General features: G+C 44.7%; 1 protein-coding gene across 4 annotated transcripts in view; it reads left to right on the top strand.

Moving 5' to 3' along the window:
* Positions 1 to 26,433, top strand: part of LRRK1 (leucine rich repeat kinase 1) — a 61,200-nt gene that overhangs the window by 3,061 nt on the left and 31,706 nt on the right. For 3 of the 4 annotated variants that reach the window (XM_015873417.3, XM_015873416.3, XM_085515247.1), the window contains exons 3-12: positions 12,427 to 12,590; positions 13,325 to 13,496; positions 14,038 to 14,217; positions 14,859 to 15,007; positions 20,779 to 21,005; positions 21,528 to 21,655; positions 21,919 to 22,082; positions 22,780 to 22,917; positions 24,583 to 24,695; positions 25,820 to 25,896. In XM_015873417.3, coding sequence (XP_015728903.2) covers positions 12,427 to 12,590; positions 13,325 to 13,496; positions 14,038 to 14,217; positions 14,859 to 15,007; positions 20,779 to 21,005; positions 21,528 to 21,655; positions 21,919 to 22,082; positions 22,780 to 22,917; positions 24,583 to 24,695; positions 25,820 to 25,896 — 1,512 coding nt within the window. Of the gene's footprint in view, positions 1 to 320; positions 765 to 12,426; positions 12,591 to 13,324; positions 13,497 to 14,037; positions 14,218 to 14,858; positions 15,008 to 20,778; positions 21,006 to 21,527; positions 21,656 to 21,918; positions 22,083 to 22,779; positions 22,918 to 24,582; positions 24,696 to 25,819; positions 25,897 to 26,433 lie in introns of those variants that run through there. The other variant, XM_015873418.3, reaches the window with a different exon arrangement.

Below are 26,433 nucleotides of genomic sequence, written 5' to 3'. Positions count from 1 at the left end.
ATGGTAAGAATAGATTTCTCGGAAGAGAAGTTTTCTCCCAAGGCCTGTGGGATTAGTCGATATGTGCATCGTGTCTCGGCAGCTCCTAAATATGTTTTACAGGATCTGTGCTTTTTCAGCATGTGAATGCAAATATGTTCCCAGACGCTGTGGCAGTGTGTATTCGGGGTAGGAGAGCTGCTAAAATCAGAGCATCGCTTCCCAGGCTGAACGGGTGCTGCTCCAGTTCTGCTGTCAGCTTCAGGGACTGCAGTGATTTACTGCTGGGGCGGATGGGGAGCTCTGCGTTTATGTAATATAATAGATCCGTGGGTGGAAATGTCTCTGTAGGAAGGGGCAGATGCTTCAGGTTGTTTCCTTTTTGTTACTTTTTATTTTTTTCCTTTTTCCTTTAATTTTTGCCCTATTTTTCTCCCTGGAACCCTCAGTTCCTGGGCGCTGCTGCCCTTCTCTCAGCCAAAACCCAGCTATGTTTCTGCACTGAGGAACAGCCTTCTGTTCATTGTCTTAACGGTGTTCCCCCCTTGCAACAAATGCTTCATCGGGAGGCAGCATCTGCGTGCTGCGTGTGGGATGAAGGTGTGTTTGACGCTTTGTACTGAGTAAGCAGCTTCCATAGGAGCTCATGTATTTGCAGCCCTATTTCGGCTTTTATCGGCAACGATGAAGCAAGACCTGATACTTGATTCAGAGTCCTCCTCCTCTTGCTTGAAGACATTCCTCACCAGCGTCACAGGGAGCTCTGGGAACCCTACCCTTCCTCCGTATGTATTCTGCTTGTTCCTTAAGCCTTGTTTTGTTTAGTTTGGTTAGTTAGCGCTGCATCTTTCTGTGATGCTCAATAGCGGAACGCTTCTGGTTAGCTGTAAAATACTTGACTTCTGTCACCTGCATTTCTCTCTGGAGGGAATGCCCCCAATTGAATAGTGAGCAACGTGAGGCATCCTTCATGGGAAGGCTTTTAATCTGTGCTAAGTGTTAAGAACTGCGAACGCTTTTATTCTGCAGTGGTGATTTGACAAGTTTTTCTTGCTTAAAGATACAGCAAATAAGCAAATCAGTGCGTGAGCAAATAATGAGGGGAGGGTATACGTGAATTTCTGCACTGGGAATTCAGCTCTTCATCTGAGAACTCTCCTATGTCTTTCTGTTATGTAAATGCAGTCGGTTAACGTGGAGGCACACAAACCTCATGGTTATAACTCTGACGTGCGTGGATTATTTCATTTGATGAGCAGTTTTGGAGTAGTGGCAGAGCAATCCCAGGAGAGCATAAGATCTGTGCTGCCTGCTCCGTTTGCTCTTTGTGAGCACACTGTATGTGTTTGAACTCATTGCTGTTTGGGGATTCTTTGGGTCCTGCCAAGAATAATTGTCATTATCTAGCTGACCCACTCACTGGTCCTAGTTCTGCCTTTGAATCCTGTTACACAACTTGAATGCAGGAATGCAGTGACTCACTCAGCTTCCACTATTGAATCTATTGTTTACATGCATCTATTACCAACCTGGATGCAGCCTCCTGCTGCTATCGGGTGAGAACTGCAGGGAAGGGGAGTGAGGTCACAAATATTTAATGCTGAGGACCCCATTTGTGCCCCAAATCTGCTTTTGAGCAGGATGTGTGGGTATATACAGGCAGGTTGTATATACAGCCCATCCCTTACTTATATGAAAGCCTTAAGGCTTTAGGGCTTTTTATCCCTGACAGCTGTGTGTGTGGTCAGATCTTCATGGGAACAACCTGCAGCATCACCAACTCAAGCAAGCAAATGCAACATATGATAAGATGTGCTCACCTTGCTGTGTCCACACCCCCTGCTATTCCACATGGCTGCAGCAGCGATCCTGCCTGTATCCCAGCCTTCAAACCAGCATCCCACCAGCAACCGTGGTCTTCAACCAGATCTGAGCAGCCCCAAGGATGCTGCTGAGCTCCTGTGGCTCAGCAGAGTGATGCTCCCTTTATGGAGCTCTTCAAACCTAGCTTCCCCTCTCTGGATTTGTTCATGTGATGTGAATGAAAAAGAGAGAAGGCCAGCAGAGGTACGGGATGGCTGCAGGCTCTCCTGAAGCAGTAAGCATTTATTTTAACTGAGTTAAAGAGCTCTGTGTGATACAGTGGAGGTGACATAATGAGGTTCTGGTAGAAAATACAAAGGAAGCTTGTAGCAATTTTACAGCTAGCATTTAATTCTCATATGAGATTATAGGAGACAGTTCAGCAATGGTGTAGAAAAGCAATAGTCGCCTTCTGGAGTGCAAGAATAGTTTTGTTAGAGGGGCTCATCTCTCTCTTACTGAGAATCCTGGGGTGCTTGTGTGCCTTCTGTGTGCTGGAGCCTTTCAGACACAGCAGAGGGTGCCTCTTCTCTCTGCTAAATCTGGAGGTGAGTACTGAAGAGCTGTGATGTGTGTTAATGTGGGTTGTGTTACACAATGGGGGCAGTGGTGCCAGCGCTTCCCAAATGGCACAAGGCTTTGTGCTTAGTCTGAAAGAGGGGATCCTTGGTGGTGGTGCAGCAGCCTTCCAGCACCATTATGAAGAGCGTGGGAAGTTTCACAAGGGATTGAATGGCGACAGCTCAGGGTTAAGTAATAGTGAATTAGGATGTGTTTGAAACTGGCTGTCCCCATGGGACGACGTCTTCTTGCAGGAGCAAGCAGCATCACTTGAGTCTGCTGCAGCAGTGTGGGAGCAAGGAGGAGAAGGAAGATGTCTGGGATGCATGCAGTGCATTGAGACCTGCAAAGCATGCTGGCTGCTTGAGCTTCTGTACAGCAAGCACTGCAGGCTCCCTGTTTTTCTTCCTGTTTGTTAAGCTGTGAGTTAATTTGAGTCCAAAAAGTGAATTGAAAGTATTCTTACAAGCAAAAAAAACAACCAAAAAACAACAGACAACAACAGGGGGAGGGTGTGTGGGTAAAAAATAGATCAGGTATTGATGTGAGCTGGTCTTACTAATGCCCTGCAGAAGGAGAAGTAGGAAATGCTGTGCAGGAATAGGAAGTACGCTGGTGAAGTGGCAATAGGCTTGTATTTTTAAACACATTTAAATACATGCTTCATACAGAAGTGGTGAAATCCCACATGGGACCAAACACTGACGTGGAAGGGCAGCCTGCAGCTGAAAGCTCGTGTGGTGCAGGCTGCTCTGCAACCAGCATGTAGCGCAGCCACGTGTCACACCAAAATGGCAGTGAATGCAGGGATGTGTGCAATTAGGTGCCCAATTTAAGGTGCTCTGAACTGATTTTTCAGCATCTGGATGCTGTTCTTTGGGAACATCCCCTGGAAGATGTTCCTTATTTTGAATGAGAGGCATCTGAAAGAGCTGTTTGCTTTGGGAGATGGATTCTTGTGCTTGCATGTGCTGTACCAGCCTGGAGTCGAGGAGATAAAGGAGCAGTGAGTGGTGGCAGCTCCAGGCTTCTCCCAGTGAGTGCTGTAACTTCAGGGCTGTAGCAAGAAGGAAAGCACTGCTGGGAACACCAGCGTTGTGGCACAGACCTTGGGAAGCCAACTGGGCAGAGTCCAGCCTGAAAGGCAGCTTGGATTACAGGCAGTAGTGGAACACTGATCTTTATCTGAGCTTTGTGTGGCTTTATCTGTTGCTTTACAGCCTTATTTTTCCAACTTCCAGTTAAAATGTACTGGTTGTGTGTTACGCTGACATGGAACTGGAGACAGCTCTGGCAAAACACCAAGAAAAAAAAGCAAAGATAGGGTGATAAGGGAAGAAAATCCTTTGCACTTAGAACCTGTGCACAGGAACTCCATATCAATGGCTGTGTTGCTCTCAGGTGAGGTTGGCACTGTGGTCACGGCCTGAACTGTTGGACTCTGTTTCAGTGGGAAAAAGCAATTGATAGCATTCACACCAACTCAGACTTTACAAGGCCTGTAATTGATTTATTGTTTTGCCAGGGATGCTGCAGGTAGTTTTATACTTGCATTAAAGAAAGTGCTATGATTTTATGGTTTTTTTTCTTCATCCTCTTTGAAGCCTTTGGGGGCCTTATTTAAAACCCATTAAGTCTCTGTGCTGATATAACTGGCTCTGGTCCCGACCTGCAGGAATCCTTAGAGCATTAAGGCTGAGGTTTGTTTGATTTCCATCTCTCTGATCAATAACGGGGCTGCCAGGGCTGTGCATGGCAGAAGGCAGCTAACAGAGGGAATGTTTGCATGGTAGATGAGAGTGTCGGGGGGATGGGTTTGATGCCAGTGAGCTCTCAGTCTGCTGTATAGGTGAGTTCTGTACTTTATTAGGTCCCATTGTAGATTTTAAATGGAGTTCATGGAGTCATAGAATGGCTCGGGTTGGAAAGGACCTCAGGGATCATAAAGCTCCACCTCTCTGCTGCATGCAGGGCCACCAACCTCCATATCTAATACTAGACCAGGCTGCCCAGGGCCCCATCCAACCTGGCCTTGAACACCTCCAGGAATGGAGCATCCACAGCCTTTCTAGGTGGCCTGTTAGGGTCAGAAGTGATGTTAGGAGTTAGGCTGATATTTAATTCCTGTTCTTAATCAGAGTCTCTGTGCTCTTTAATGGGTCAACAATTGCTTCTTTGCATGGTTATGTAAAACCACAGCAGAGCTCTTTCATCTGGGTGCAGGTTGTTTCACCCTGTGTGTCCGTGAAGACCTTTCCCCTTCTAGGAGCCTTCCTGCAGTCAGTGGGGATCTGTGCTGGGAGCTGCAGAGTGGTTTAAATCCCTCCGTGATGCTCCAAATGTGGCAAGCATGAAGGCTGGCAGTTCAGGCACTGCTGGGACAGCTCTGTGCCGCTCTCTCTGCTGCTCCATTTCTGTGCATAGCTGCAAATCATGGAAAAAGAACGAACCGAAGCAGTGATTCAAAGGAGAAGTTGGGATAAATTTAGCTCAAATATTCTCGGTATGTTTGTGGTCGCTGTGGAAATTACATCATTGCTTGTTTTAATGATCAGAATATCGCTTGGAAAGCTGGCATGGCTGCCCAGGAGGAGCTCAGCAGGCAGTCTGTCAAAAGCATTTCTGCCTTTGGAACTGCCCCACCTGCGTTTAGTTGGTTTGAGGGTTGTCTGTTATATTCCTACCTCGGGTAAGGGGTGGTTGGACTGCAGGTTATTGCTGCATGCTCTGCAGTGTGATTACCTGCTTCACCCTGCAATCCCATCTAGGGAGTAAGACTCAAAAGGAGTGCTGGTAATTGCAAAGACCAGACCTCCTCCAGTACCAGCCTGCATGTCTTCCATCTTTCACATCAAAGAGCCTTGGAAAAAGCTTTTATTTTTGCATCAAACAGGAACGTTTTAATTTGTTTTTTAGACACTAATGGACAGGATCCCTTTTCAGACCTCAGATGTAGCTTGCAAAACAAAAAAACCATCCCTCCTTAGGTTGGCTTGTAATCACAGTCGCAGTTCTCCAATGCGTTGCACCTGGGATTTGTCACACAACAACAGAGCAGAAGCTATTAAAGTAATTTTTGGTAGCCCCTGTTAAATTTTTGGCAGCATGTGATCACACAGCCTGACTCGCAACCAACACAGCTTTGGCCAACAGCAGAGACCCTTTCATCAAGGCTCTCTCCGCTGTTCCAGACACAGCTGCTAAAGCAATATTCCCTCCTTGATATTTTCTCCTGGAAAACTCTGAGGATCTGCTCTTTCTCACATGGAAGCCAATGGAAGTGCTCACAGCAAGTCTAATAGAAGCTGGAGCAGAGCCTGGCTTTCTTAGTTCTTAAGATGATTCTGTGAACTCAGAACGCGGTTGTAGGACAGGCAAGGCTGAAGGCCCGTGTCTTGCTGTCACCCTCCTCATCCTCATGCAAGACATATTTTCAATGCATTGCTCACCTGTTCCTTTTGCTTTTTCTAGAGGGCTGTTCCAAAGCTTCATCTCTCCAACTCTTTATCCTTCTAATTGGGAGCTGAAATGTATTCGTACCCTGCACACAAATAACTCTCCTCCTTCCCTGATGTCTCCCTCTGGGTGTATTTATAAATGGTGCTCCCATCTCTATCCAACCTTCATTTTTCCATCCTCAGCCAACCAAGCTCATTTCATGTGTAATCTTGCAATTAAGCAGACTGTTTCTCTGGTTAATCTTCTTCACCTCTTCCAGATTCTCCTAGAATGTGATGAACTGAAGTTGTGCAAAATACTTTTTACGTCTCTCTTTAACGTTGGAGTTTGGAAAGGAAGAGGGGTGTAGCTGGCTTTGCATGCAAAAGCATACATAGGAACGACTCAGGCTGTAGGACTGGAACCCACAGCTGGGGCCAGAAGATGAAAATAGAAACTTTCACTTAGAGTTGAGTCATTTGTGTTTTCGACACAGCGGTCGTCACTTTGTCGTGGATGCTTTGAGAGCTGCTCCTGTTAGAAGGGACACGTGGAGCTGGTGAGGGCTGGCATCTGTCCTCGGGTGAGAGGGCAAAGCCGTGGTCCTCACTGATGAGGGAATGCCTGGTTCCCTTTGGTGCATCACCACGTTAGTGCAGAGTCACTCAGTGTGGGAGGGTTTGCTCTGCCAGTCATCCCTCAGTGTTTGTTTCGTTGTGTTCTTGTTCAGCTCAGTTCCATGCCCTTTGCTTTCTATAGCCTCTTTTCTACGTCAGAGAAACAGAAATAGCCATTTCATCAGAAATTCTTAGACAAAGCAAATGATTTCCAGAGTCACGGGGATCTGGGAGGCACATGCACAGATGCAGGAACCTGCTCACATCTGGCAGAGCTCTTCCGAGGTGTCTGTTGTTTATAACTCAGTTCTGGAGCCCTGCAAAAGGCAGCAGCTCAGAGCATTTTTCTGCCTACAACTTAATTTTTTCCTTTCAGATTTGCATGAAGCAACTGTTTTGTTTCTAAACTTGCAGGTTAAGAGTTGTTCTAAATAGATAATTTCCATTGGCTCTGTGATAATTAATCACTGTGCTCTATTGTACCTGAAACTGCCAGCGTGCCTCGTCCAAAATCCTGTGTGCTTGCTGGAAAACATTTATTGCAGCTCAGCACTTAGCGTGCATGGTGTTGGCATGCAAACTGTTTTAAAATAGCCCCAGACTATGCAGGAGTAATGAAAAAGATCACTTTGGGACTGAACTGCTGTCTTTGAAGCATTTTTGTGCCTTCATTTCTGGTTCTTTGTAGGGTTGTAAGCTTCCTTTGGAAGCAAGGTGAGTTCTGATAAACTATGTTGTAGATGCAGGTTGTATTTGTGCAATAGACACACCATGTTTTCCACTGGCTTGGCAAGAAGAGATGTTAGTAATGGTCGGAAGGACACAGCCCGCTTCTGGCATCTCCAGCGGGATGCTGGACTTACAGGTGGTTCTGACCGCTTTTAAATCCTGCTGCCTTTATGTTACATCAGAATTGATTGGAATATTCCCATTTTTTTCCAGAATGTGAAAATGAGACAGGGTAGATCACAGGCTTTTTGCTACAGCCCCTCCTCTGCATGGTTCTGGGCCAAGTGTTGGTTGTGGGGCCATGTGGACAGGCAGGGGAACTGCATCCTCTGCTGGGCCAGGTCTTGGTCCATGACTGTCTCTTAAGAAATGAATGAATGAAACCCTTTTAATTAAATAAGTAGGTAAGTGCTGTTTTGATGTGTTAGGAAATTAGACGAGGAAAGCTAAAGGTGTCTTTGTTTTGTGAAGCATTTTGGCTGACCTGGCTTGATTTAAATATATATGTATATGTACAATATTGTGTTAAATAAACAGAGGTTTAATTTTTTTCTTCCTGCTTTGGGATGGGAATAATTCTCATTATCTCAGAAATTTCTATAGGACTGAAAACCTTTTCCAACCCCATCAGATTGGTAAGCATGATTTAGGACTGATCCCTCGTCCTTTGAAATGAGCGGAGCTTTCCCATGGGCTCAGTTTGTGGGTTCAGTTTGTGGATCTGGAGCTTTTCAGAGCAGTGGGAGAGGTATCAGTGTGATGCGGAGACTCTGGTTCTGCACATCAGACAGGCACCTCACCTCTGCCCCATTCTTTCCTGGCTCAAAAGTCCAAATGGCCAAAGATGAGGCTGGTGGAGGTGAGCTGTGGCCATCTGCTGCTGTTGAAGAATTACTGTCTGAGCTCAGCCCGGAAAGGCAGCCTCCTGCCCACCCCCACCCCCAGCTCCTCGCTGAACTGGAGGCTTGGATTTCACTGTAATGGGGCATAGGGATGAAAATAACTGTCAAGGCTAAAATGCGGTGGTTAATTCAGACAAAGCAGCAGCCAGCCAGCTGACGGCGTGATGCACAGTGGCCACTGCAAGAGCTGTCAGTGCTGGAGCAGATGTGGGTGGCTGACAGTCCAAGGAATTAATAGCTTAATTGAGCATCGCTGAATGGGAGGCTGTGTTAAAGCCATCGTCTCGATTCGCTTCTGGCTCTGGGAATACCTGCACAAATTATGACAAGGTCAGTAGCAGTTTTAAAGTCTTTCTGTTATTGTAAGTCTGGATTGGAGTAAGGTAGATCTCTTCCCAGTTTTATCCTGTGTTAAGCATCTCATTTGTATCTTTGATAAATAAAAATATCACTCGCCCAAAACACCAACCTTATCAAAGGATCTAATGTAGTACTTAGAACCTGGGAGGGGTTATGTGTCAAAGGCAGGAATGCAGCGATTTGGGACATAAAGGTAACAGTAGTCTATATGTGGACTGTTGTTCAGTTATGCAGCTGTTTGCTGATTCACAGCATCACCTGCAAGCCCTTACCTCTTTACAGGTGATGGCATATTGTAAATCTAGAAATGTTAGGTCTTTCTTCCACCTGCTTTAATGACAAGGCCTGAGACAGGAGGTAGCTGCATCCATCCCTAGCATTGTCATGATACCTTTAGTTATTCATTAGACCTCGTTTTGTTTCATTTCTTGCAGCACAGTCTTCTCATCTTTAAGTTGATGCTGCTGTAGTATTTGAACAGCAATACAGTAACGCTGCTTTCCTATTGATCACCACTGCTTCCATTTTAATCTGTTTGTAAGATAGTCTTAGCTTTTGCGAAAGGCTGTTTCTCCAAAGGCAAACTTACTAACTGCTCCCAAAGAATCAGACACCAGACATGCTCTTGATTTCAGAGTTAGCTGCTGTAGTACAGGCTGCTGAGTGATGTGGTGAGTAGATGAAGGATGTGCTTCTTGTTTAAGTTAATCCCCTCAATTTTCCTTTACAAATAGGGCTTGGTTTGCTTACAGTCATTGGTAGAAAGCAAGCAAAGAAGCTGTGAATCTATGGAGAATTTAAATAGATGTGGAGATTAGGGACTGAATAGTGAACCCCGTAGTCTTATCATCATGGAAATTCAGATGTGTGAGAAGTGAGCACAAGTATCCTGCTTCAGTTCAAATCAGCTGCCTTTATCTGCTTCCCTGATGCAGCCTCAGGAGTAAGGAGGGTGCAGATTTGGTCCCATAGCTTTAAAGCATCCCATGCCAACACAGGAACTCTGCTTTATGGCTGATTCAGCAAAAATTAAAGGAAATCACAGCAGGTGTGCAAGAGCTTCTGGAATCTCTGGTAGCCTTTTATTACAGGAATACCCAAGAAGTGCTGATACAATATCATAACTTACTATACCATGTGCATTGTCAAATGTTAATGTTGACCCTACTGAGCAAAGTGTGAAGCTGGTTCCTAAACCTGCACAAGTCAAAGAATTAGGAAGAGCTTATTACAGCTTGGAATTATCTCAATTGCAAGGTATTTTTGCATTGAAGATCTTTCATGCCTCCTGGCCTCATGTCATCTGTGGGAGGTCAGTTTGCTCTGCATGATACAACCATAGGAGCTTTGCTGACAGCTACATAACAAACATCAATGATGAGCAGCATTGTCTTTCTGCCAGCAGTACTTAAATATATCAAACAATAGAAGTGCTCAGATCACTTAGATTCAGTGAAGCTTTTAGTGACATTTACATGCCGGACGTTCCTGTGTATCCTCACTAGTAACTTTTGGTTAGATCAATGAAAAGTTCTTATTTGCCTAAGGCAAGGCTAACATTTCATGTTGGAACCAAAATATACCATATTGAAGACTTTGCCAGCTAACTCTGAGATCGCATAACCTCCAAGGAACAGCCATTTGTGCCTGCAGAAGTGGCCAGAAGTTGGCCAAGGGTGATGACCAGCCCATGTTCTCCAAGCAGTGATGCTGTTAGTAGCTGTTACAACTACACCATCACACTGGAAAGGGCTTAAAGAAGTTCTGAAGGGGCCAGAAGTGTAAGAGGAAGCATGATGCATCTGCCAAGTGTTTTCATGAAGCAGTCATTGGGTAAAACAGAAGCGATCTTGGTATTAGGTTTAGCCCACCGAGTTCCTTCTTCCCTCAGTCACGGTAGAAATATTGTCTCATTTTTTCAGCTTCTGCATAATTTCTTTGGAAATACACAGTCATTACTCACAAATTACTTAACAATGGGCATGTTTGGAAGAGGGAGTCAGAACCGTGAAGTGTGAGTGCAGTGGAAATGTGCCTGTGTACCTGGGATTGGTTCCAGGTGTGGCTCTTGAGTGATAGTCTCCAAAGGTTAAGGCCAAGAGGAAGCAGAACCAGTCCCTCCTTTCAGCATTTATCTTTAGGAACTAGCTTAAAATTGTTGAGCTCTATCAGCCCTGCTCTGCAGCACTTCCTGCTCAGCTCTCCAGCTGTTTTGGATCTCTGATGTTGAGGCATTCTTTCCTCCAAGGGGAAATCCAGTTCTTCTCTCCAGGCTCAGGATTTCATCACAGGCTGCTGAGTGCATTGAGGCGGTGTCTCAAAGTCGCTGCAGTGTTTGCTTGCATCTTTACTTTACTTAGGCCAGTTCTGAATTGTAGGGTTGGAGAACACTTAGGCTTTCAAGTTCTCTTTTTTTATCACCTTTGAACGGTTGCCTGCATGGGAACCATTTACATTTCCTACTTTGTTGTCTTTTGAAAAGGAGAATTAAAACATAACCAAAATGCATAGAGGTCCATTGCAGGTCTGCTCCATGGAGCAAACGCTGGATGATTTATTTTCCCATGTACTCCCTTAAATTACAGAATAATGAGGCATCGAAGGCGCTGCACTCATTGCATGAACTCCAAGCTGCTGTTTATTGTGCTGTTATTTAACATTGCATCCATCTTCCTGCTCTCTGTCCTTCACACGTCCTGCATCATCTGAGCAAAGTTATTGATGTGGGCACATCTTAATGGCATGAATCTCTGGAGCTGTCTCCGATGTCTGGGTGATCTGAGCTTGGTTTAAATAATTGATGAGAGCTGTTAGTCAGAACGTACTGGTGATTTCAGACTGCATTATTCAAAGGTATTTACTGACAGTTATGTGTTGGTCCAAAATTACTTCTTTTTTTCAGACTGCATTAAACTAAGCCCCTGTGTGAGCACCCATTAACTCATGGAAATCTGTGGGCTTTTGAAGGTCTTGGTTTAACCAATTGTAAATAAGCAATAATGTTTCAATAGGAGGAAAAAAAGGAATATGAAATAGTCTCTTTTCAAGTGAAAATGGATTCGGTTCTCTGTCCTACATGTATCTATTTGTGCTTCTCAGTGCAGTCAGGTTGACGTCTCCTTTCCAGGCTCATAGGCCCCTGTGCTGGGTACTGGGAGGATCCATGGGGAAGGAGCATCACGACCCAGAAGGTTTTGCAGCCTCAGTGTGTGAGTGAGAACAGGGGGATCCAGGCCCAGGAGATCAGTGCCAGAATCAGGAGTGGAGCTGAACGTCTTGCTGTTAACTTGGTGGCTTTCCAGCTGAAGTGTGTTCCTCATAGTTGGATTGGGGGACAATGGCTGGCTCTGTTAGCCACTGCAAGCATCTCCTCTAATGGTTTGAAGCTTTTAATCTTTGACTTGTAAGAACTGTTCTGGCTCCTGGCAGCATTAAAAAAAAGAACAAGTCTAGCCTAAGAGACTCACCAAGACTGACCAAGGTGGCATCCTGTGTAATCTTTTGCTCTGTCTTCCCAGAGTAAGATTTCTTTCAGTGTCTTTCCTTTCATTGTAGCTGTATAAATCTCTGGAGGGAAGTGCTGGAGGAGTACAGTGGGGATCTATTTTGTAAGCTCTTCCCTCCTCCTGTTTCTATACCAGAGGGCTGAATGTGTGGGCTGCAGTGGAGCATCCATGCCCACATGAGCACACACACCTTCCTTTGGAAACCACCTCTGGGAGCAGTTGGGGAACTCACCATCCCTTTCAGTTTCATGTCCCTTCTGGAAAGTACTGTGGCATACAATCACTTTCCTATACCAGACAACTTAGCGTCAACTTTTTTTTTCTCCTCTGTTTAAAAAATCATGTGTGGTAAATATTCCACTGAAAATAACTCGCCACTTTTTGCATTGCCAGAATGCATTGGTGTTGCAGCCGTGCATGAGTAGTGCACAAGGACTCCTTCATGATGCTTCTCTTCTATTTTTGCTATAGGAACTGTGGGCATGGGTGGCAAACAGTCCACAGTCGGCGAGGTCTCCATAAATCAGACACCTGTGACAGAGAGCATTCAGGCTGCTTACAAAGCTGGAGACGCCGCTAAAGCCCAAGAGCTGATTAAGTTGTCATGTGAGGAGGCTGCACTGCAGGTGGAAAAGGTAGGGTTGGCTCACTGCTCTTTCTCAAACCTTTTTGGCTGTGGAAGCACTGATAAGAAAGATGAGATGAACCTCAGGGGAGAGTATATGTAGCAACAGCATCAAGGACTGGAACCGCAGGGGAGAAATCCTATCCACATTGAAACGAATGGTAGAGCTGAGGTCAGTATTGCACACCACACTGTTAGTTTGTTGGGTATGTGTGGGTGTGTTGGCTTTGTCAGGTGCAGAGAGTCCTGGGCTTTTCTGCCTGCTCTCCTAATGCACGGCAGCTCTGATTCAGAGGCTGTGTTACCGCCTGAAAACAGCACTGACCTCCAGTTAATGTGCCCTGCTTTTCAGGTGCATAACTTGATCTCTAAGGGATGTACAGCACCTTGTGTTGTCAGGATGCTGGTAGACAGTAGGCAGAGCCCTTGCAAGCTGCTTAAGCATTCAACCCAGTCCTACATGCAGTAAGAGCACAAAGTGCCTTCAGTGCTTTTGCACTGAAATCATTCAGGAAACAAAAAACAAGCAAAACCAGCAAATTAATCTAATTACTTAATGCAGCAGTAACAATTATAGTGACTATTATTGTTTACGATGTTCTCAGTAAACCATAGTGACAGTATGTACACAACTGCATGAGCACAAATAAATACAGAGCTCTAGAACTGCTGACTTTCTCTGCTTGCTCCCTTCACAGAGATGCAAAGAAAAACCAGTTTGTTTTGCTGTCTTTTCTTTACCAGTGTCAGCTTTTAGGTATTGCAGCAGCATATGGAGATCTGCAGGCAGTGAGGTATTTACTGAAGGAAGCATTAGTGGTGTTACCAACTGAACCTAATGATGACAACGCAGCTGTGGTGGCCACCTATTTTGGACATAAGGATGTTGTGAAAGAACTGCTGGATTCTCTGCGTGGTGAGACTATTGGATTAACTTTCCCTTTTACTTGGTGTCTGTTTGCTATGGCTTCGAGCAGATATTTGTTTTTATCCCATCCATTGAAAGATGAGGGAACACAGCCGTGGAGGGATCCAATCTCTGCTGTGTTTTAAGAGAACTTTATCCATGGGAGAAAAAGATGTGAATAAAAACACTCTGTGTTTCCAAAGATGCCATTTAGGCAGTTCATTCCCATTAGCTCTTACAGCTGGATGATGCCCCAGAACACAGAGAAATTGTGGGATTGTGTTTGGGTCACCCGTTGCTCTCATCACTGCAGGCTTTGCAGCTGCTTCACACAGGGACCCCCAGTGGGAGGGTTGTTTGTAGGTCCTCTACAATGCCTACAACTTTCAGATGTTATGCAAGACTTCAGTGTTGGGATGGGCTGCTCAGGGAGGTGGTGGAGTCACCGACCTTGGAGCATCAGGCCTTTTCACAGCTGCTATTTGTGGATGAGTCTGGCACCTTACAAGCCAGTGGCATCAACTTAGTCAATGCTTTATCTTCTTGCTAGGTCCCAATACTTGCCAACAGCTCCTGAACTGGATGCTGGCCATCGCCTGCCAGCAGGGACATTTGGACATAGTGAAACTCCTAATTCGTGCATACAGTGCTGACCCCGAGAGCTGTGCTGTCAGGAGGAATGAGTTTCCAGTTCTTATACGATTGCCTCTGTATGCTGCTATAAAGGCAGGTATGTATTTGCATGCCTCAAAGCTTTATCCCTCTTCTGCAGAGTCTTTCAAGGAATAGGCTGAGTCGTTCCAACCTGGGAACACTATTAGTGTGGGCTGGCTCATCTGGGATTGTTCTGGATTTCCAGCAAGATGAATTAAAACAGAATTGGCTCTGAACTGTTTGACTTAGCCAAACTGAAGTCAGGGCCTTTCTTAGTGAGATTACTGCAAAAGCTGAGAGACTGAACTTTCCTCATTAATTTTAAACTCCTGGGGAAAGGACCCTCCAAAAATAGAATACTTTCAAGCAAAAGCATTTCTGATATGGATATGGTGGCACACAGGCTTGATTTTAGGCTGAATAATTTACACTTCAAAGCATAACTGTGTGTGTAATTTAACAAGACTGGGGGAGGGGGAGGAAAGAGGAGTAAAGAAATGGAGCTTGGGCTGGTGTTTATATAGAGAGCCTTTGGTGTCTCAGTTGGACTAAACTGAGTCTTATCAGTGGAGGAAATAGTCTATATACTCAGTTCCCTTTTTGCACACCCCCATGGGTTTTTTCAGAAGTGGTTATTTCCCAGGATTTCTGTTCAGCTCCGTGTTGATTTGTTTGCTTGAGAAGCAGAGAACACACAAATCTGCCTTCTCTCCAAAGGGAATGAAGATGTGGCTGTGTTCTTACTGCGGAATGGGGCTTTCTTTTGTTCCTACATCCTGATGGACAGTCCTGAATCCAGCAAGCACCTTCTGAGGAAGTACTTCATCGAGACCAGCCCGCTACCAGGTAGTGCTCCAGCAAAAACAGTAAGTAGCCATTTATCTATCTGAAGAGATGTTCTTTCGAAGGAGCACCGTGCTAATAATTGATGTCTGTGCACTATGTGGCTGGTGGTGGTTCCTCTCAGCTGAAAGCCTTGTGGTTTGCCACCCATTTAGAGCACAAGCTGTGAAGGTGGCTGTCGTGTCAGTGATGGATTAGAAGGTGTAACCCATTAGGCCACACCAAGATGCTGTGTGGTACCTTGCTCTTGGCTGTTTTAGCACTGATGTTTGAACCAGGCTTCTGCTATGAAAAGGAATCATTGACTTTGCTCCAAGTCTTACAGAGAAATAAGCACTGCTGTGGGGTTCTCTGTGATCCTGGGTAAATCATTCATTAGGCTTCTGTGGTGCATCCTGGTTATGAGTTCTGTGCTGCCAGGAGTGTTAGCATGGCTGTTAGCTGAGTGCATCAATCCTTCTCTTGCCTCGGGTCTCTTAGCTCAGATACAGCACATACAGACAGGCTCTGTGACTTTGTGTTAGCTGGAGCAAGCTCACATCTGTTATCTGTGTATTCCTCCCATCTCCAAATCTTAATCAGTAAAAGTTGACTGTAGCCTTTACTATCACTCACTGAGGGCCTCTCAGCTTTCTGGAGCAGCATTGTGAGCGTCGTGTTTGATCAGATCACGTTTGTGATGGGAAAAGAAATCAAAGCCATTTTAGGTTGACAAGATCTTTGGACATCTTAGTCACTGATGGCATTTTGACTGTTTGGGGAATAAATTTGCATCTGTTTCTTCCACTACAAAATGTGGAAATTCTTGCATCATAACTGTTGGAAGGATTAATGAATATTAATGGTGTAGTAGCCCACCATTTAGTTATCAGACATCTTCCATTTTCCTCTTCAACTTATAGATGAGCTGAAGTTGAATAGGAGCATCAGAGCTCCGAGTTAAGGGAAATTTTGGGACTGAGGTTCTGACTGCATTAATCCTGCTGCCATTTGAGTATCTGCTTGCACTGCTAGTGGGGTTGTGGGGTGTTGATTCTGCTTTGGTGTCCAGTAAAACTAAGCAGAGAGATTCTTGTAGCATTCCAAGCTTTTCTGTTCTCTCTTTCCCTGCCAACACTGTCTTGCTGGATTCCAGACAGCGCTGCAAATGGTGGGGACTACAGTCCACATATGTGACCTTGACTTAAGTTGGGTTCAATCATGAGGTTTAGATCCCTTCCTATGTTGTTCTAAGTTTTAATGACAGATAGACAAAAGGAAGCTAAATCCAAGATGTTTCTGGACAGGAGTTGATCAAACTGCATGCCTGTTTAGAAGGAAAACAGAGTCCTACTAACGAGATAATTCAGCTTGAATAAACTTCGGAATAAACGTTTGAATCATAAGGGAGAGATCTGTTTTCCATGTGAACTCGCTGGCAATATTTAACTTTGCTGCTGTAAAAAATGACTCAGCCTTGCTCTTGTCACACCCTGAGCAAAGAAGCCTTAAAACATCAGCTAATTGCTAGAAGATCTGGGTTTGAAAAAAAAAAAAAAAAAGAAAAAAAAAAGGAAAGAATAAAAAATCATTAAAGAAACAGGCACTCAGCAACTTGACCTGGATTCTTCTAAAGGCTGTTTACTTGCAACACGTTACAGATTCAGGCTTTTCCCTTTGGTCCAAATTCAGGAAGATTTGACCTAGTTTGCCTGCAGAGCTCAGCTCTCTGAGAAGTGACGGTCACATACTTCTATGACTTCTTTAAAGTCAGACTTTAGTGGCAGTTGCAGACTGATAGAGCTCGTCCATGTCAGTCTTTCCAAGCGAGTGCTGCGATGAGTTCTGCAGTGGGAGGAAGCAAAAGGATCATGTAGAAGCAGCAGTGTGCCTGGCAACCAGCTGGATGGCAGCAGCCTCCTCTAGGACAGGGCAGACTGAGCATTGGACTTGAAAGGACTCATCCTATCTGTGCTATCTCTGAGGGAAAACACTGCACGGTTGACCTCCAGTTGGTTTTGCAGCAGTGCACGCTACCAACTATGCGTAAAATGTGGTTGGAGAGCCTTCCAGGCTCTGTATGTTGCTGTCCTTCCTGAGGCGAGAGAACATCTCATTTTTCTACTATTTACTTATTTATTTATTTTCCCCTGTTGTATTTTTAACCCCATACCAACCCACTGTCTTTCTAAACACACTGGAACAGGTTGCCCAAGGAGGCTGTGGATGCCCCATTCAAGGCCAGGCTGGATGTGGCTCTGGGCAGCCTGGGCTGCTGGTTGGTGACCCTGCACACAGCAGGGGGTTGGAACTGGATGAGCACTGTAGTCCTTTTCAACTCAGGCCATTCTATGATTCTATCATTCTACTGTTCTAAGCAGGAGAAGACAGATTTTTTTTACAAGAACAGGTAGCAAATGCAGAAAATTCCCCCTGCTCCATGCAGATTCCAGACTTTGATATGTGTGTTGTAAGCATGAGGGTATTTAACTTTCCAGTGTGCGCAGAGCTTGATTTTTTCTTTTTTGCTTTTCCATTATGGGCTGGAAAAGAGCTTAAACTGCTGCATTTACTCAAGGGAGTGTTTTGCCAGGATTTTTGGCATGGAAGCGTTGTGTGTGTGTCTCTGTGTGTGTGTGAACCTCCAATTTCTTGATCCACTGCCTGACTAATCTCAGTTACCGTCAATAAAGAAATCTGCAGCAGTTCCACTCGGGGTTCACAACAGCGTTATTGATGGAGGAATTAGATCACCACCCTCTGGATATCCTGCCTGCAGCAAGAGAGAGATTCTGGTGGTGCGGATGATGTCAGCTGGGAGAAATGCACAACAGCCTTTTTTAATCACCTTACCAAACAGCCTCAAATTGAAGTAAGCTTTTTGGTGTTTTGTATTTGGAGTTCATTGTTTGCCCAGAAGCAGTGGGGTTTCTTGCTCCTGCACAATTTCCCATCCCTTGCATCCCCTGACATAACTGCAGTAGAAGATTTCCATTCAGTTTGCGAGACTCAAATTGAGAAGTTATTACCTTGGCAGGAGAGAGGAGTCTACAGAGGTTGTTCTGGTCCTGTTGTTCAGGAGCCAAACAGTGTCTCTGTCTGCTTTGGGCTTGGAGCCCACCAGTCAAACCAGGGAGGACTGAGCTGATTCTGCAGGTTCAGCATTGCAGCCCTTTGGCATCTGGAAGCCAGTGGCGATGGTTGGGTTGGGGTGGAAGTCTCCTCTCTTCATGGCATTGCTGTCAGGCTGTCTTTCACATAATTACATTTTCACCCCAGTGAGTGCAGAGCCAAGTGGATCCATAATATTCCTCCCCTGACATGGGGATTCAGACACCAAGGTTTGGTGTTCTGTCCCTAAGTAAGATGAAGGAGCTTGGCTGGTGCTCTGGTTTGCAGAGAAACATGGACACCAACCCCATGGCGTGCTGAATTTCATGATCTTGTCTGGTTTTAGGAGATGCTGTGTGAACTCTGCAGTTATCTTTCTATCACATTAGATGCCCTGAAGCCAGGACTGCATTTTTGAAGTAAATGATACGTGTAATCTAAATGCAAAGTAGAGATTAGTATCAGAGAAGCAGCCTCCTGGTCCTGTTTGCACCCGCTGAAAGCAAGCTGTGTATCTTCGTATTACTGTATTGGTTGGTCTGCTCAAGGACAAGTTCTTTTTTTGTGCTAAAATAAGAACGTGGACCTGCATAGGGAGCATCCTCTTGAAATGGGGCAGGAACTGAGAGAAGGGATAAACACAAAGAATTCTCTTTAAAAAAGAAATAAAGAATTCTTTATTGTAGCTCTGTTGGGAACAGTTTGAGCAGAAAGGAGAAACGTGGCAGTTGGGGTTGGCAATTAATGGGGACGTTCCTCCAGACTCTTGGCTGTAATTCTGCATCTTCTTGCTTTTTCATGTATAGGTAAATATGTGAATAGTTCAATGGCATGGATGCTCTGGTCGTGCTCTGCTGGTGATCACAGAACGTAAGCGATGGTTCTGATAGAGAGGGTGAGATGAATCCACCTTCCTTCAGCCCTCGGTGCTGCCAGCAGTTAAAACTCAGTTCCAAACCCTGTGTGTCTTGACCATGGTGTGGGGAAATGGGAAGTCCCTTACTTGCTAGCAGTTGTTTTCAAGACCACAGAGATGTCTGGAACCGCTGCCTAAAAGCTTGGATTTTCCCGTACTCACTGTGGTTTATCCCGCCTCCATCTTGGCTGGATCTCAGCGTAGATTTTGACAAAAACAGTCTGCATTCCTGGAAGGAGCAGAGCAGGATGGAGTGTGCTCTGCCAGCCGAGGTCAGTTGTTAAAAGTGGTGAATTCTCCATTAAAGCATCTCTCACATCCCTCAGAAAACTGCTTGTATTCTTCTTTCAGTACCTGGATCTCTTGCACCTTCCTTCTAGCTGGAGTACTTCTGTTCCTGGTGGCCTCAGTTGGGAGCTCAACCAGCTCATCCTGGCATCCCTCCTGAAGCATGGGGTAGCTAGAAATGGCTCTCTTTACAGCATAAATCACACATGATTGCTGTCCAGGGGTGTAAACTTGCCCGCCTCTGGGCTTTTACAACTGAGAGAAAATGGCATACAAAATTTTAAGCAGGTCTCTGCCTTGGTTTCCCCAGTGATACCATGGGCACAGTACTTCCATTCGTATCTGTTGGGCCATCCTGAGGTTTCGCTGTGAACCTTTGAGAAGCATCATGTCTTAGTAATGCAGTAATACAATTATTTTTGATTTCTAAAAGGTACAACTTTTAACCTTTCATTGCATCTTCCTAGATATTAAACCGTGCAGCCTCCATTACCTGGAGTTTTGAGTCACAAGAAAGCATCTGCAGCACACCTTTCTTTCCCTTTACCAAATGTATTCCTTTTCATTTCAAACTTAGGGTTAAAAAGAGCTTATGAGTTAAATACTGGAAACTGAAAGCAAATTAAACCTGCTGTCAGGTCCTTGCTGCCTCCTGGTGGTGAATTAACAATTGCTTCATCCAGGCTTCTTTATTGGACAGAGAGATGCCGAAAACACCGAGTTTTCAAAACCATTTTGGGAACAACAGTGTGAAAGTGAGTAGTTTGAAGTGTAGATCTTACTGGAAGGCAGTGGGAAGGTTTTGTAAATGAAGGCTTGGTTTGTTTCCTTACATTGATGACTATTATGTGTTCACTTTTTCTCCTGTCTTGAGCTGGAGGCTGAAGTAGCTGTGCCTTTCACAACAACTTCTGTTTTTTATTTCCATAAGGGGATAAAACAGCTTCCTCAACTGTCAAAAGCAGCAGAACATTACCCAGAAAGGAGGCAAGTGCCAAAATCATACCTCTTAGAATAGAACCTTGCTAAATAACATTCAACAAACTTCTGCTGTTGAGAAGTGCCTCACTATAGGACGTTTGCCTGTCCCAGATGCTCCTTTGCAATGCCTTATCCTGCCCCAGTTGTTCTGGGTTGCTGTTGCTGGAAGTTTACAATGGGGGAGCAGAGCCCGAAGGTCTGTCTGTCGAGCTCTGGATGGTTCCAGGCCATGGCAGCCCTCCTTTGTGGAGCACACCAGAGGCAGTGTATGGGCCAGGTCCCTGCATGTGCTTGATCGTGGTCTTAGGAGCGAAGTCACTGAGCGACGGTGTAGCAGAGGCTGCTGATATCCAGGCGTGACTTCATCTCTGAGTCACTTTAATTCCTAGAAGCAGATTGGAAAGTGAGCACAATGTTTACAGCCTGTTTTGTGATCTGCCAGATTCCCAGTGGTGTAACAGACTGAGAGCAAGCAAGGTTTTACTAATGTGTTTTTTTCTCTTTTCTTGACATATGCAGGCTTTGTGTGTGAACTGGTCAAACCTCAAACTGCCCTGGGTGGATCTGGACTGGCTGATTGATATCTCTTGTCAGATAACAGAGCTTGATCTGTCTGCCAACTGCCTCGTCTCCCTTCCATCCGTGATCCCATGGGGCCTGATGAACCTGAGGAAGCTCAGCCTGGCTGACAATCAGCTGGCAGAGTTACCCAGCGTACAGTCATCCGATGAGATTATATGTACAAGGTGTGTGCTGAATGCCCACAGCAAACTGAGCCCTTACAGAGAGCAGCTGCAAGGTTGCTGCTGGTGTGAAAACTTGCAGCTATGAAAAGCACGTACAGGAGTTTCTTGGTTGCTTTTCTGCCTGTTGTAAAGTTGAACTTAAGATTTGCCCTTTTCCATTCTCAGCATTACCCAGTTTGTTGTCAGGACAATTGTAGGGAATTTCAGACCTTAATCCTCATTGTCTCATACTGCTTCTTGCTGCTCCCCAGTTTTGGTGAGCACTGTTCCTCTGAGAGAAGAATCTTAGCCCTGGGCTGACCCAGATGGATATTTGATGTCTTACTTCAGTTATCCAAACTGTTGTTGTTTCCCTGACAGGGTTAATTTTCTAAATAGAGCTTTTTGCTTTGCTGTGTGATAATGCATTCCAGCTACCTTCCTCCAGACCCAAAGTTGTCCTGATAAAATAGATGTCTATGGCAACAGGAGTCTTGCTAAGCATTTTACTGATGCTTGACCAAGTGTCTTCTGTAATCACAGGTTACTTGAGGTCGATGTATCCAGCAACAAACTTTCTACTCTCCCTTCTGGATTCCTACATCTTAAAAACCTTAAAAAACTCAACGCTGCCAAAAACTATATGGAGAAGTTATTTGACGAGGAAAACAGTACGTACGGTCCCTTGTTGCACTTATGTTTCAAGGCCTGATTTGGGAAGGAGAACCCCAAACTGTTGTTATTACAACTAAAAGCCAGTATTGGCAACAGATGCTTAATGTCTCCAAGTCTTTATCCAAAGTACACGAGAAAGCCTGTTTATTTTTAGTCACTCCCAATATCTTTTGGCTTTTATCTAGCAAATATTCAGCATCTCACTGGGTCAGAATGCTGTCACGCTTACACAAAGTCTGCAACGCTTTGTGTTTTCTAGCAACTAATTGGATTGGCTTAAGGAAGCTGCAGGAGTTTGACGTCTCTGACAACAGGTTGGTGGAAGTTCCAACGGCTTTTCTATACTGCTTCAAGTCCCTAAACATACTGAATGTTTCCCGAAATCAGCTGAAAGTGTTTCCAGATCCCTGGGCCTGCCCCTTGGTAAGTCACGCTGCTCTGTCAAAGCCACAGGCTGTAAAAGCTGTTGAAACAGTGCAAAAAAGATGCACGTTGTGATGCTTAGGAAGCTGTCAGATGCTTTAGGCTAAAGGGGTGTCCTGTTTCTGTAGGAGACCCCTTGCGGGATTTGCTTTATGAGTTTCAGGGCAGGCCTTTCTGAGGTTCTGCCTCTGCCTTTAAATGTTGATGGCATTGCTGGAAATGTAAAATGTCTTAGATTCATTGTCTTGGTAGCTCATTTGAATGGAAGGGATTTAAGATTGGTTCTTTTCAAATGATCAGCCTTCATCCAAAGTTAACTTTGCCCAAACCAAAGTCTTTGTCTGCACATTGCTCATGCTTTGATCCTTATTATTATGTGAAAACGTAATGACAAGACCCTGTTAATGGCAGAACTGGAGGCTTTAGCCAAGAGTTTATCATTGAAAAGCCAATGGGTGCTACTTTCAAAATGGCTTTTGAAATAATTTCTTGCCTAACAAAGAATTTGATCAGCAGTTATGTGAGTGCATCTCCTAAGCAAGCAATATGTGCCTGTACACACGGTAATTTATTTAGATCAAAATACCTGAAGAAATCATCTGGAATCAATGTGTAATTGCCAGCTGACCACCTTCTTTTTTCTTTGAAGAGATAATTACTATTGCTTGGGTGTTTTTTTTTCTTTTCTGCTTTCCAGAAGTGTTGCAAAGCATCCAGAAACTCACTGGAATCCCTACCTGATACATTCACTGTGTTCTGGAAAAATCACCTCCGAGAAGTGGATTTTTCAGAGAATTCACTGAAAGAAGTTCCACCAGGGCTCTTCCAGCTTGAAGTGAGTATCATTTCTTCCCACCTTTGAAAGCTGTGTGTTTGAACGCCCTTGGCCAAGCTGGTTGGCATCCCTTGTCTTTAGTCTTGTGCAAATAAAGTAATTCTTCCCATCAGAGTTCACAGGGTCCCTTCAGAATTCTTCAGAATTTGTGGCTTTGTAGAGTTTTAAGTTGAAACAAAGCAGAACTTGGGGGTTTCCCTCCAAGGTTTCCTCCTACTGTGTGGATCTCAAGGTCACGTAGACAGGAGTGGGTTATTATTTGTGCAGAAGATTGGCAGCTCTTGCGCTGCTGGCCTCTGTGGGAGTGATGCAGAAGTGATGGTTTGTACCCATGTCCAATTTGGACCTTGGCAGTCTGCTGCAAAGGTAGCTCTTGATCTTGTTCCCTCAGTTGTTTTTAATGATCCTGGCTGATTTGTGCTTGCTTTCTGGTAACCGTTTGTTTTCCATTGGTGTCTGTCCTGGAACTGAATGAATCTTATGGGCTGTTGTCTCCAAAACTTTTCTTTATACATTAAAATAAGTCCAGTAACTGGGAAACTTAGTTCCAAGCCTAGTTAGCTTCTCTCCCTGGCTGGAATTGGTAAGATGCTGGTCAGCTTTTCCATGTCATGTCATGAGCTGGCTGAGGAATCCTATTCTGGATGCTGTAGTTCCTTGTTTCTGATACCAGAGGCCTCTTTGCGTGCCGTGGCAGCAGGTTGGAAGGAAGCTCACTTCTAGAAGCACTCATTCCCTTCTGAAAGGCAGCAAAAATGAAGAAGTTAGAGATGAGAGAGAAGAGGCAATTGCAAAACAAGGACTGGCAATCTCCAGAGTTACAGTCACAAAGAGTCACAGCTAGTTAGAAGTAACGATCTTCCCCCTATGGAGAATCACATAAGCAATCAGAGTTTTACAAGTTCACCAGCCCTTTCTTCTGGTGCTTCCCTCGGCATATTTGCAGTTTTCTGTTTCATTTTGCCTTCTCCAGGTCCCAGCAGGGCCCGGTGCTGCCCCTCTCGTATCACTAGAGGGAGCACGTTGCACGGCATATGGCCCCGCTGTGCTGCTGGGTGTCCATCTTTATGTCCCACTGATACCTCCTCTTTTTCCATTCGAGGAAAAGGGATGGCCAAGAGGCCGGCTTCGTGGAACGCTGTTAATCGTCCTTAATGAAGAGGGTCGTAAACCTTTTATATCGTGCGGAGCATATGAAACATTTAATGCACTTGAAGCCTAAGGCACTGCTAGTAAAACAGGATTTCCATCGGGTATAATTCATTAATAGTGCTGTAGTTAGGGCACGAGATAGTTTAGTCTGCTTATCTCCGCTTTCATGGGAGCTCTAATAGCATAGACCTGGTAGGAAATCCTGCACAGATACATACTAACAAAGCAGTTACAAACTTTCCTTGTGTGAAGCAGTTGACATTTTTCATCTTGTACAACAAATCTAAGCCCGCTCAGACATGAGCTTGCACATGTATGTCCTTACGTGGCCTGCTGTGTATATAGATCACACTGTTCTTTTCCATTGGGAAAGTTTTCCTTACTGTGAATAAAATGTTCTCCTAAACGGCTTGTTTCCAATTGAATCTATCAATGGAAAGAGGCGTACATCATGTTTCAGTTCTTGTGTGCTTGGGATACTTTTTGTCTTCTAACTACAAGCTGGTTTTATAGGCTCTGGTGTCCCTGAAGTTGCTGGGAAATCACTTAACTGCGTTACCTTCGCAAGATAAGTGGAATTGCAAGCAGCTGAAATCACTGGATCTTTCAAAAAACCAGCTTGGGAAGTAAGTGTTGGTTGCTTTAAAAATACCTAAGAAAACAAAAGCTGAAGAAATAACAGCAAAGCCAAACCTTCTTGTAATGCAGAGGGTGTCAGTAGTGAATTAATTACCTGCATAGAAGGCATTGATATCTGCATACCACGTCTCTAAGTACATTGTGTGTCTGTGACAGTGATGAATTATCCGTTACTGCTTCTTTGGGCACTTAGCACGCTATATCATTTATTAAATGGAGAGATTACTGATAATGGCAGTTTAATTTCAGAGCACGCAAAGATTTCTTTAACCCTGTGTATGGTTCATCACTGCAAATTCCAATTGGTGGAACTGGGAGCGTATCTTAACCATGAAGCATCTGGCTGGACTGTAACATGCAGTTAGTGTGGGAGTGTTGTTTTGGAAAAGATGAAAAATCTTTGTTTTTTACATGGAAGTGTAACCAGCTGCAAGTTTATAGAGTGTAGTGACGTTAATAAGGTCATCCAATATAAAGGTGATATTCTTCTATTTAGCAATTACAGCAGGGATGTTTAGCGTAGAGACTTAAGAGTCCTTAGTCTTCACCAGAACTGTGTCATACTTTAATCCTTTTCATCTGGGAGACTGCCCAGCATGTTTTATGGAGTCCTTATGAGTCGCTGTGCCCACTGCTAAAAGGACATTATCATTTTGTGAGTGTCTCTGTGTCTTTCCAGAGTCACGTTGTTGGGTCGTCTTGTCAGCGACTCTCAGCTGGGAGCAGGGAATGGCAGCAGGTCAGTTCTCTAAGGCTGCTCCTGAAGCTTGTTCAGTTTGCTGTTTGACAGGCTACTTAACCTTGACACCCATAAAGCTGCAGGTCAAGTGCTCTCACCCTAGGAGCTGAAAGCGCTGCCTTGCAGAGCTCTGTTCATTTTGCCAGAAGAAAACCATAGAGCCTGGACAAGTGTTGGTGGAGTCTAGCTCTGTGATTGCACAGTGGGTTTCTGTCCTGTCAAAACCAGACAGGAACCTGTAAGAGCTGAACTGGGCATCCCACAGCTCCGGGTGGAGTCCAGCTCTGCTCTGGGCACGGAGCTTCAATACAGTTCCCACCTGCCACATCCAAACTCAGTGTTCCACATGCTGCCATTCTGTTTTGCTCGCAGGAATGACGAGGGATATAGAACAAAGCGGATTCCCTTTTTCACCACGAGGAGCAGGGTGCGTGGAGGCCCAGAGGCAGGTAAGGGGCATGGCAGAGTAAATGTTGAGCTTGGGCTGAGGGGGATTGGGAAGCAGCAGGAAGGTGTGGAGTTTGGCTGAGGGAAATATGTGTAAATTCAGATGCAACTTTAAGTGCGATGGCATTTAAAGAAAGAGGAAATGTGTTTAGATAAAATGTTCCAACAGCAATGATAGATGAAAAGAATAGGTGAAACCTGTTCATTTCATGGAGCTTTTATTCATTCCTTGATGATTATTCTTTATAGCCAGAGCACTGATTGGTGTACTGAAAGAAACTTAACCCATAATTAGTCTTATTTCTCTTAGGATCATCTCTGTTGTTGATCATGTAAATGCATGTGTTGCCCTGTCTCTTTGAGTTGCACCTGAGGTTTGCAGCAGAGCAGAAGAGATGTCCTGTGTTAGTGCACATGAAATCTCAGAGAGAACAAAGGAGCATTTGAGGATATTTTTATGGCTTCCTGCTCACTGTGGGACTCATCTGCATTTCTTTTTGTTTGTTTTATTTTAAGTCACTTGGAGAGCATTCTTATTC

This window comes from Coturnix japonica, chromosome 14 (assembly GCF_054131305.1).
Source record: "Coturnix japonica strain WE chromosome 14, WE-NBRP24, whole genome shotgun sequence".
Lineage (NCBI taxonomy): Eukaryota > Metazoa > Chordata > Aves > Galliformes > Phasianidae > Coturnix > Coturnix japonica.
Note: the sequence above shows the minus strand (reverse complement) of the source record. Positions and strands in the feature narration are given on the sequence as shown.